Here is an 11992-nt window from a genome sequence, read left to right as displayed (position 1 = left end):
CACAGACCGATTCAGAAGAAAAAATCAAAAGTATTTATAAAGAAATTTGCCAATGATTCTGTTTAAGTAATTAGCAAGCAACCGTCACATTTATCAAGCATTTCTTGGTCGGGAAGCCCCATCTATTTCACAGGCGGCTCAGCGTAAAATGGCGGATAAATGGAACGGTCATTTCACCTGGTCTCATTAGAGTTAAAAGAATTATATGGATGATCAAGTTTTGTTAAAGTCTTGTAAATTTGTTATGTTAACACTTTTACCATAGTGGAATTTACGAAGTATCACAGAAATATGCCAGGACCTGGAAAACAAGTAAGCAAATAACCGCAACTAGGTCAAGAGAGTAATGATTATGTTGAATATGCGACTTCCAATTAAACAATTATCATTTCAAATAGAAAATTTTCATGGCAAATAATCAGGCTGTGTGACTGGATTTTCTTGCTAGGCAGAGGTCTGCGCTCTTGGAGTAGTCTGTAGTGTTTAATGATGCAAGTACACATGTATATTATTCCACTGCAGGCAGTTTTTGTGAACCCATTCAAGCCAGAGAACAGAAATATTGGAAGGTAAGATAAATAATGATACATAAGTACTTTTATCAGCTATTCCTAAATTACAGACTAGACCATTGGGTTATTTCATTTATATCGTTTTATGATATTTTGAAGTTTGCAGGCATGAAACAGATATATTATTTGGTCATGGGGGGGCGGGGGGGGGGAGGAAAATGAAAGACACCCCCCCATATTTTAGATTCTCTATATGATCCTGTTGTGCTATTTAAAACCTATGACCCATGGTGGACCTACATTTGAAGTTGCTCAATCACAAATTTTGTTACATTTTGTGGATTACGGACTTCTTTAAATAGTGAGACAGCAGTATTGGTCAGCCACTTTAAGATACTTAATGTGGATGATACTGTTTTGTTACTTTGATGCTCATCATCATGTTAATAGTGTTTTACTTTATATTTATAATTTCATGGCACTAGAAGATTTATGAAATTTTCATTATTCAGGAAATTATCTAATATTTTTAATTTAGCAAGAATGCATTTGTTTTTCTTTATCATCTGTTTATTTACTTACTAAGGCGAACAGGGAGAGATGTCAGAGCAGGGAAGAATATCAGAATATTCCACGATGGCATTGAGAACTTTGATGACTACTGGTCTGATTCAGGTAACTGTGTTTCCACAGTGAATATTAAGTAGATGATGTGATTAAATGAGATAAGAAAACCAACAGAGGTTTAAGTGTAATATCCAGCAAATATCAGTATTGAAGCTGGTGCTCTGACCACATTAAATTTTTTTTTTTTTTTTTTGGAAAATTTTAGTATAAGAAAGTACATATACCCAAGTATGGTAAATGCACACTGCACACTCTCTCTCTTACACACACTCTCTCTCTCACACACACGAATATAAGGTTATAGTCTCATGAACAATAGGTGTAATAATAATAATAATAATAATAATAATAATAAAGATCGATACCACAATGTATTCATCCATAACTACAACATATTATTAAGCAAAAAGTGCAAAATATTATTTTGCTGAAGCTAATTAAATTCAAACATGTCTGACCAATTTTCCCATTTTTTTTCAAAGTTTGTTAAATTTTTACTTTAATTATTTGTACCTAAAAAATGGATTTGTGATTGGTAGGTTGATAGATAATCAGTTATAACCGTTTGCCTAAATCCATGTTTAGAATGGCATTATTTTTTTTTTTCAAAAATGAAACAAACATAAATGTTGGTATTATATACTTTGACCCAATAAAGAATTACAATCTGGCATTTGCCATGAATATATTCTTTCAATCATGTTAATTTTTCCACCAGATGCATCTACATTAGATTCTGATGACAAATGGCTGAAGGAAAAAGAAAATGAAAAAAGAATCAAAGGCAAGGCGTTTGCCAAAAATCCAGATTTGTCAAAAGTTGTGAAGCCTGCATTTCAGGTATGTTTTCCTCTATAATGTTTGTTTTGCCTGTATTTTGTAAAGTAAACTTGTGTGTAAAATAAATATATATGTATAATAGAGCTGTGGTCACCACTTGATTTACCGTGTTTTAAATACTTTGTTTAATATGTCCTCAGCCTATGCTAATTGAATAGAAATTTTCTGTAATAGAGGTTGTGACAGATCATGGCTGTTGGCTTGTTTCAGATTGATTCCTCTCTAAAGTCCATTTCCCCGTTTTCACCGGACGTTAATTCTGACGTAAGAAAAACATTAGAATCTAGCAAAAGGAGAGACAAGACGAGTGATCATGGGACCCTCACAAAGAGCAGGACCTCTGTGGCAGTGGCCATTACTCCTCAGCAGAGGTATGGGAGGTCCACCTCAGGTATAGACCAGGCTGGGGATGTGTCTGGGTCTATTACTAAAGATAAATCATCAGGACCTGTACCCAACTCCCCGTTACAGAGTTTTCAGACAAGAAAAAGGTAAGCTTAGGGATGTATTGACCTGAAATGATGACTGTTCAAGTGAAAAGTTGCTGTGGACTTTAGTTGATACTACACAGTAAACCACATGTCCATTTCTTTCCTATAGATTAGTTCTTAGACACTAATTGCTCTAAAACTCTATTGTGGGATGTTTTAAAGTCCTTTGCCTTAATTGCCAGATAATGTCTCTAAACAGTGTTTTGCAATTGAAAAATGAAGAATATCTGAGAATTTATCACATAAGTTTTTATGTTTTTTTTAATCATTTTAAAATACCATGTATTAGTACTCAGTATATAGGATATTGCTTTTGCTTTATGTCCACAGATTAAAGCAATATTTGACACAGTTATGGATGTATATTTTGTATTAAGTCAAAGTGGCTAAAAAAAACCCAACTTGTTTGAATACCTTCAAAATTGCTGTCATCTTACATGTAGTGGGTTTTGTCTTTCAGGCTGACTTACTCAGGAGAGCAGTTAGAGGGGTTAAATGAACAGAAAGAGCTCAGGGACAAGAAAGACAATAGGGGAGAAGAAGAAGAAGAAGAAGAGGATGCAGGGGAAGAAGATTTGGATGCCACCTTGGTCGACCTCTCTTCTAGGTACTGGGATTTCTTTTTGTTACATCCTCATAGCATTAATAACGCTAAAATGTTTAAGCGTTTCTTCACCAAGAACTATCTTTATGCATATTTTAAAATTCCTCAGTGTTCTATTCAATTTTAGATTTACTTTTTTTATATGTAGAAAGTGAACGTCTGTGTTGCAGGCAATTTGTATATTGAAGGATTACAAAATAAGCTTGTTATTGAACTAAAGAACTTTTAGACTGTTTTACCAAGAGCTACATCAGTTGTAATCAGTACATATCTGGCAACTTTTTCTGCCTAGTTTGTATCATATTTATATAAACCATATTTAGAAGCCATAGTTATGTCATGGTAATCCATGAAATTAATATGCTTATATACTTTAACCGAAAGGTCTCTAGTGGATGGGGACAGAGGAAACGACCACCAGAGCAGAGCTCAACTACTTTCATTAAACAACAAAAAGACTGCAAAATCAAGAAGCCAGCAAACACCATGTGTCAGCTCTAAAAGGACTGACTCACATGTCCAGGAAAAGTCTACAAGATCAAGCAATCAGAAACATGGTAAATCATCAACAAAACCCTCCAAAAATAAAACCATCCAGTCAAAGCAGGTATCTCCAGTATTAGATACTGAGGAACTGTTGTTGAATGGAGTACAGGAAAACCTGCCTGAGCATTGTACAGACAATTACCAAGATGAGCTCTTGGAAGAGCAGGATATTTCTCAGAATGGAGATAAAGATAGAGCAGAGGAGGTGTGCAGAAATGTGGAGAGAAGAACTGGTGACGTAGTACAGGGGAAAGGAAGTGTGATTAAACAAAAAAGCAAAGTTAAGAAGGGTAGCTTAAAGAATGATTCTCAACAGCAGGAAAAACTTGATGCAGATGAATTCAAAAACAGTGACAAATCTGATCAGGTAGCAACAAAAAGAGCACAGTGTTCAGAATCTGAAAATGAACTGCAAACAGGAAGCCAAAACACAAATTTGCAGCAGAAAATTCACCCAAAACATACATCTTTGCATACGTTGTTCCCTCACAATGATTCTGGGGAAGGCGTTACTGACCGCTTTTCCACACTGAACCTTATATCTAAGAGAAAGTCAATAGTAGATGAAAATGAGAGTGATGAAGATGAGTATGAGATCATAGATGAAATACCAAGCAGATATGTCACCGATCTCTCTACCACCATGAACTCCTCACTTGAGACGACTGAACCTAAGAAAAGGTCTAAAGGAAAGAAAAGAGAAAAAAAGCACCAGAAAGAAAAAAGCAGTAAGAATACTGCAGGCAGAAATAAGTCCAGTAGTAAGTCTAAAAAACTGTCATCCCCCATGGAAGATAAGTCAGAGGATGAAGAGCCTCTGAAAGCAAGAGGTGGAAATGACAGCTTTGCAGGTCAGCCTCAGAGTGGGCATGGGGAAAAGAAAGTTGACAACAGACGCTCGTTTGAAAATTTATTCAATGTGTCACCTGTTGAAAACAAAAAACTCACACCCAACAGTGAAGACACAGGCTCGGGGCCAGGAAGAAAAAGGAAAATTACTAAAGACTCAGATGGTAAAAAGGGCCACAGGAACACTGGGAACAATAACAGCAATAGAAATAACACCGCTGATGAACATGGTGAAGTGAATCAAGGAGAAATAGGTGAATATATGGAGGATAAGAATGATGAGAGGACAGCTGCTTCCGACGGTGTCACCCCCAATATTTCCAGTGTAGTGCAGAATAAGAGGAGAACAATTGCCCATATGACTCCCAATGTTTCCACCATTGAGGAAGAGAATAGCCATGTAGGTGAGGCCCCAGAACCTGCTAGTGCTTTAAAGTCAGGCAAAGTTATCAGGGCCAAAAGGAGAATGTCTCGGTCTAAACTGGACAAGAAAGGAAAGGGAGAAGCGAGCAAAGAAATGAAAGGGAAAGGTAATTGTATAAATTAGGTGATGGATTAAGAATAGAGGAAGTCACTTATCAATGTAGTGAATGAGAAGTCTTAATAATGCAAGCATGCTTAGTTATTTTATAACATGGGTGAAATTTTCTGAATTATGCCAGGATTGTCAGTCTTCATTTTTATCATTTTCTCAAATTGTATAATTCTGGTGAGTTTTTTACAACTTTCACCTTTCATGCTATTTTTATTCAAAACAGCACATTTGATGCTGCGGCATTTATCTAAGAGTTTAGATTGAATAATATAGTGATGTAGTAAGTGCGTTTTCCCACTCATACCATGGTGGTTGTTTTAGGTCGTCCTAGAAAGAGTGTGCACTCTGGAACAGAGGAGACAGCTGATGAATTTTCAGATTACTTTTCTGAATGCCTAGATGGAACTATAAATGGCAAGTATTTATTATTTTGCTGAATATTGAATATCAAGTATAGTTTGATAGGAAATGACCATCTCTTACCATGTTGGTAAATGTTATTTGTTTATAGAACAACACATAGGGTTTCCTTATTCAAAAGATATATTTGATATAATTAGATTTGAATCTAGCCCATAGGCGAAACTAATCCCAGTATTGCAGTGGCAGATTTAAAGATCATATTTAATATTGCCTGTGATAATTCATGTTATAAAGTTCACGTCCACCATGCCATAATGTGCAATAAGATATTAAATGCTAATAAAATTTTTCTTCATGATTATCAAGAAATATATTTTAAAAGTTAGTGGCTCTGTAAGTTTAAAACCAGACTTAGTTAGTGACTTCATTAGGTATGGTATTCATGACACTGGGATTATGTTTTATGTAGGCAAGAGCAGAAGTACAAGTGTTTCTTCTAAACCAAATGGTGATGTTGAGGAGGGGAGTGATGAGGAAGAGGCCCCACCACCCAGCCCACCATCTTTGAAAAAAGGAAGGAAGAATGTAAAAGAAACATCCACAAAGAAAACTGCTGAAAAGAAACGGAACAAACCAGGCATTGTGAAAGGTAGAAGCACAGAAATTATTTTTTTTCCCCATTTAAATCAGAAACCCAGTTTTTTCTCCGTTTTTTTCACCTGAAATGTCCCTAGGAACCCCTGTCATAATGTCATAGGGTCATTTCTTGCTACATTTTTTCTCACATACCCAAAAAATCATGCCTGAAAGCAGATCAGAGGAGGTCATGTAACCCTGAGTTTGGTTGTGATTTTGATACAGTATTAAATAGCTTTCCTTATCTCTATGATATACATAACTTTTCTTTGCCTGACTGGTGCAGATGTTACCATCTTTATAAAATAAATTTGAGTCATTGCTTGTCATGTTTTGAATAAGCTGCTTTGCAGTTTTAGTTACTTTAGTTCCATGTGCTTGAAACTCTACTAAAAAGATGATATGGTCTAAATTGTGGCTGTATTTTGAAAATAGGAAAGCGCAAAAGTGACCCTATTCCTCCTGCTGAAGACAATGACAGTCCACATGAAAGTGAGGAATATGCTGATGATGTTCTCCCAAGTCCACCAACTGTAAAGAAGAAAAGAAAGAGCGTAACTGTCAGTACAGCCCCGGCCCTGCCTACTCCCTCTGGTATGATGCAGATCCTGTTTACTAGAATAAATTTACTTCACAATCATGTTCTGCTCAAGTTTTACTAGTCATAGTATCAGTATTGTGTCATATTTACAAGATTTTAACACTGTACACAGTTTTATGACTTATGATATTGCTTTCAAAATTTTGGTTCAAGTACATCTGTATACCTGTTTTCTTAATGTGGATGGGTGGGTTGGATGTGGGCTTACATGATGGATGTTCATCTCACTTGTTGTAGGTTCTGGGACTGTCTTGAAATCAATATTGAAGAAAACCCCTCGTGGCACCCCCTACAGTGCAGAAAGTTCCCCTGTTGTAGCAGAAAAGAGTCTTCTGCACTCCTTTGAATTGTCAGACAGTGTAGGAGTCAGTCGCACTCCGAGGTTCTCTACAGCTCCACCTCAACATTTCTTTGAAGTCACAGCCTCAGAAACACCTCAGATTCCTGAGAAACCAACAAAGACAGTTAAACTAAGTGAGTATTATTGTGATACAAAGATTTGATAATTGTTTGAGTTGATAAGTATTTCACCATACTGTGAAATGTTTAAGACTGTTTCTCATACAGTTGCATATTTTTTCTCAATATTTGGTAACCAAATTCAAATACAATCCTTTTAAGATCCAAATAAGTGTTGGTTTTCCCTCTGTGTGTCTAGTTGTTCCTGAGCCTGCACCAGATGGTTTGAGGAGATCCAGCAGGACCAGAATTCCCCCACTGCAGTGGTATAAAAATGAACGACCCAAATATTCAAGGCGCAAGTCTGGTCAGTGTGCACTTTATAATACACAGTAACTGTAACATATGAGACTTCTTGACAGGGGAGGGGTGGGGGGTTCAAATACAGTGTCTAAGTGGAATGTAATTAAAAAGTGTGTGTGTGTGTGTGTGTGTGTGTGTGTGTGTGTGTTTTTTTTTTTTTTTTTTTCAATTATTGTCTTTTTTTTTATTGATATTTATTTCAGTGTGAGTGATAACTGTAAATGCAATCTGCACTAACACTGAAAAATGATTAAGAAGACACACTGCACTATTATGTATGTATTCAGTAATAAATAAACAAACAGGATAATATTTCTTTAATTTCAGGTGGATTTATTGTTACTGGGATTCTTCCTCCACCAGTTGATGAAAAGCCTAAATCAAAGAAAAAGTTGAAAAAGGCCAAAGGCAGAAGAAAAGGTGACGTGTTCACATCTTGTTAATACCAGGGTGTTAGAGTTAGCACCAGCATTGGAATGTGTTAATTTTGGATTGTGTGATTAACAGCTGTGAGGTTCATTAAGTCATAAAGGTGTGTCCAGGTGCTTTCAGGTAGACGGAAGATTAGGAGAAAATGGTAGAATTCTTTTTCCAATAAATTTTAAACTTTTAACTGTTTATTTTCAGACTTTTATATAACTACCATCAGATAAGATAACTGTGCACACTATATGCTCACTTCAGGTGCAGGTGCCCCTCACACGCCACGTAACATGTCCATGCATGTTGATGTGTCTTCTGATACAGAGCTGGCATATGAGGATGACCTGGTGGCTGTAGTTAACCCTGAGACACAGGAAGAAGTTTATGTTGGTAAAGACAATACATTAAGTAAAACTGAGATGATGCAATTTGTCGCACACAGTGTGATGAATTTAGTGTGCAATTTAAACATGCTTTTCTAACTATAGAATTAAAGTCAGATGGACTTGAAAAGTATGTTTAACTAACATTGTACAACATTCAGTTATTATAATTATTATGCTGATGATGATGATGATGATGTATAAGATGCTAAACTCTGGCCAAAATGGGTTGACAAAGGTCTCATTTGTAATGTGTTTATTTGTTTCAGATTGTATTAAAAGCCGTGATAATTTAGTCTTCCTGGGACCCAGTGCCCAGCTAGCAGAGCCCACAGATGACCTCATTCTCTGTAAGAGTGTCCAGCAGAAGGCGTTCTCAGTGGGGGAGCTGATACTGAGACCCCTGAGGGAGAAACCCATGCAGTTTGTCAAGAATGACACCATGGTAGGCAGGAGTCGAAAAATTAATCTGTAATCATTGTCATTGTTCGTTATACATAATTAACCTTGAATAGGTATAAGAGTTATCAAGAATGTAATATGTTCTTGGAACTGTGTATAACTCTGATACTGGAACTTATGTTAGCAACTGACCAATGTTGAAGCCTCAGCGTGAGACCTTTCACTAGGTATTAACCTGGATGGTTGCTGACGTAAGTTCCAGTATTAAAGGTACTCGTAGTTTAATTCTAATTCTACTGGATGACTAAAAGAATTCACTCACTTGAATAGGTATGTGTAATAACCTTGTTAGAAATATGAATTTGTTCTTGTCAATAGCCAGTTCATTACATGAGGTAAGAAAGGGAAAGATATCCATTAATATTTAAAGTTCATCATTTTTAAAACTTCTGTCCCACAGGTGTTCCGTATAAATGTGGGTAAACTGGCTGTCACAATCCACAAGACCTGTACTATACTGGAGAGTGGGGATGTGTTCTTTGTGCCAAAAGGTAATCCTCAGCAAATATACACATGTTTAGAGCACCTGCAGCACGACTTTCGTGTCATACAATTGATAGGTGATGGTTAATTCATAGTTATCTGTGGCCGTGAGCCTAAATAGTGAATATTTAACACAAAATATTCCATAAATTTATTTGGAGTTTGAGCGAGGTTTTTCTTTTTACAGAATTTATACAGCCCTTGAGAAGTTCTTGAATTTAGCCCTTCACTTTGAATTTAGTTTCTGGCCTGAAAATTACAATAAGCTTTGAAAAGGGCTTGTATTCCATCATTTTTGCCCTTGAAAAGTAATTGAATTTGATCAATAAGAAATTTGTCAAAAATTATTTCAGGTTTTGTCATTTAAAAGTTACTTATAAAGTGAGTGTGGATTTCCAGTAATGCATATAACATATCACTTCTACTAGTTTCTTATACAACTAAAATTAAGTTGTCATACCAAGTCATTAACCAAATGGTTCAGCCAAAGAATAACACCAAAACTGCACCTTCTTCAAATTTTTGGTCTTCAATTGACCTATTTACTTGACTTTCCAGTTCATAAAGGTCCACTAAATGGCACAGTACTGCACATACTTTTATGTTTGATCATTAATGTGTTAAAATAAAAAGTTTGTATGAAATATAACTTTTCTTTTATCTTTGGTATGTACACTTACAAATAAAAGTACTGTCTTTTGCCCTCATTTTCTTTTAAAATGGTTGAATTAAAACCTCAAAAGTCCTTGAAAATTGTTCCTAGTATTCCTGTGTGAATCCTGTTTTAGTACTTTTCTGTTAAAAACCATGGCACTTCCCTGTTATTCTTTTATGTAGAATGCTGTATCTATAATAATTTTCTAAGCAGACATTACAAATTTAATTGCCGTCTCTCACCTCATGTAGCCTCCATGATGGATCTAAAATTTTGGTTTCATTCCTTGATAGTTAATGTAATTTAAGTATTTTAAATATGATGTATTTAACTGAAATGATTTAGATTTTTTAAAGTGACCAAACTTCATATTCTATTTACAAAAAGTAAATAATAGTAATAGAAAAGATCATAAAAAGTGATAAAATGTTGTAGTTGAGAACACATTCATCGCACAATGGATCAAGCTCATTGGCCCCACCTCGCAATGGTGGAGATTTAAGAATCTTTAAAAAATTTTGGATTCACATGGTGATCTGGATCACCACCAAAATCAAATCCCTTTTAAGTTGGCAAATTTCTGACCTATCTTGAAAATTTCAGCATAATCCATCCATAACTTTTTGAGTTAAGCTGATGACGAACAAACAAACAAACGAGGTGAAAACTACCTCCTTGACTGAGATAAAAATAAATACATGGTGATTCTACGTGACCGGCAATAAACACTAAAGTGGATTTTGGGGGGTGTTTTTCTGTGAAATGGTACACTGCCACTTTCTCGGAATATATGTCTTGAACACCTGCTGCTGACACTCCAGGTGTTTTGACATGTACCTCTCAGGTGACAAACCCTTATCTCACATAATACTAAGATTCTGTGAAGTGTCAGGTATCACTGTTACTCTGGCACATATCATTTTGTGTGTACTATCACATATTTAAATATCAGTTTCCTGTTATTGTAACAGTAAAGAATATTTGTATTTTTTCTAGGTAATTGCTATAGCATCAAGAACCTAAGAGATGAAGAGGCAAAACTTGTATTTTTTCAACACAAAGGTTAATAGGCAAGGAATTGACATTTTTCAAGAAAGAAATGGAAAGAAAACTCATGCTGCATTCAAGACTTCTCAGGACTATCATTTTGATAGAAAATTATCAGAAATGTATTCTTGTGAGAATCACTTTAATGTTGGGAGAAAGTTGTGCTTTTGAGAATAACTGTACTGTAAATATTGTTTGAAGGCTCCTGCCTTTGGTCTATCTGTAAATGTTTCAAGTAAATTGAAGGCCTCAATTGATGTCTTTTTTACATTTACTGATCAAAATTGGAATAAGAATAAAATTTTTACTGTAAATAATAACTTGTAGTAATGAAAATCTTACCTATTGTGCATCTTAATTTTAGTGAAATGATATTTTTATTGTAGAGAGTAACGTACCCAGTTCACCTGTGTGTAACATTGTTTTTGGGGTGATGTAATGAGTAATTGAAAAAAAAAACATTTCATTAACTCTTTATTGGTGAAAAGTTTTAATGTACAGATTTTATAAGAAATTTATAAAGCATGAAAATTAAGTGCATAAAATCACATTTCATTATTATCCTTACCCTATATATATCATTAGCATAAAAAGCATCGCCATGTAACTGTTTAAATGTATCTAATAAAGAGACGGGCATCTGGATTTTCCCAGTTTTTTTTTTTTTTTTTTTTTTTTTTTTTAATTTTAATAATTTTAAAAAATCTGTATATGCTATAATGGTTACACTTGTATTGGTGCTTGGACAGTTGATATAATTTTCTTTGTCAGATTTTTTCCCTTTGAAACAACTGCTTATTTTAAATTTTCGAAAGATGCTACATTTTGATTAAAATTTTTTACATAATAAAAACAGCTACCTCTGGCAAAATTGCTGATCATGTATCTAAACTTGACAGTCTCTCAACTAAAATTATCACGAAACTGAAAGTACTAGATTGGTTTTTAACTATGACCCATCAAATTATATAACGGTATATCAGTGTGCATATTTCTGCCTGGGTAAATGCATTAACGTTTATGAAGTGCCCCCACATAATGACACCTCTCTCATGCAGTTTTCTTTTAACAAGGTGATGATCCTTTTTAGTAACGAGCTGCGGAGAGGTGTGGCACTAGTACACGTATCAATGTGAACGTTATGAGGCGCCACTTGCCGGTACCAGAATTGGT

General features: G+C 35.1%; 1 protein-coding gene across 1 annotated transcript; it reads left to right on the top strand.

The window, feature by feature from the left end:
• Positions 1–118: 118 nt before the first annotated feature.
• LOC106165639 (uncharacterized) lies at positions 119–11464 on the top strand. The gene is made up of 17 exons (XM_013543931.2): positions 119–312; positions 523–569; positions 1099–1187; positions 1858–1979; positions 2190–2470; positions 2931–3077; positions 3459–4999; positions 5326–5418; positions 5837–6016; positions 6439–6597; positions 6842–7078; positions 7263–7370; positions 7694–7786; positions 8051–8179; positions 8442–8617; positions 9035–9125; positions 10769–11464. The coding sequence occupies exons 1-17, from the start codon at positions 292–294 to the stop codon at positions 10837–10839; spliced, it is 3585 nt and encodes a 1194-aa protein (XP_013399385.1). The 5' UTR covers positions 119–291; the 3' UTR covers positions 10840–11464.
• The last annotated feature ends 528 nt before the right edge of the window (positions 11465–11992 follow it).

Source organism: Lingula anatina, chromosome 1 (genome assembly GCF_051362555.1).
Source record: "Lingula anatina isolate TDL-2025a chromosome 1, LinAna3.0, whole genome shotgun sequence".
Lineage (NCBI taxonomy): Eukaryota > Metazoa > Brachiopoda > Lingulata > Lingulida > Lingulidae > Lingula > Lingula anatina.
This window is presented reverse-complemented; position numbering and strand designations above follow the sequence as displayed.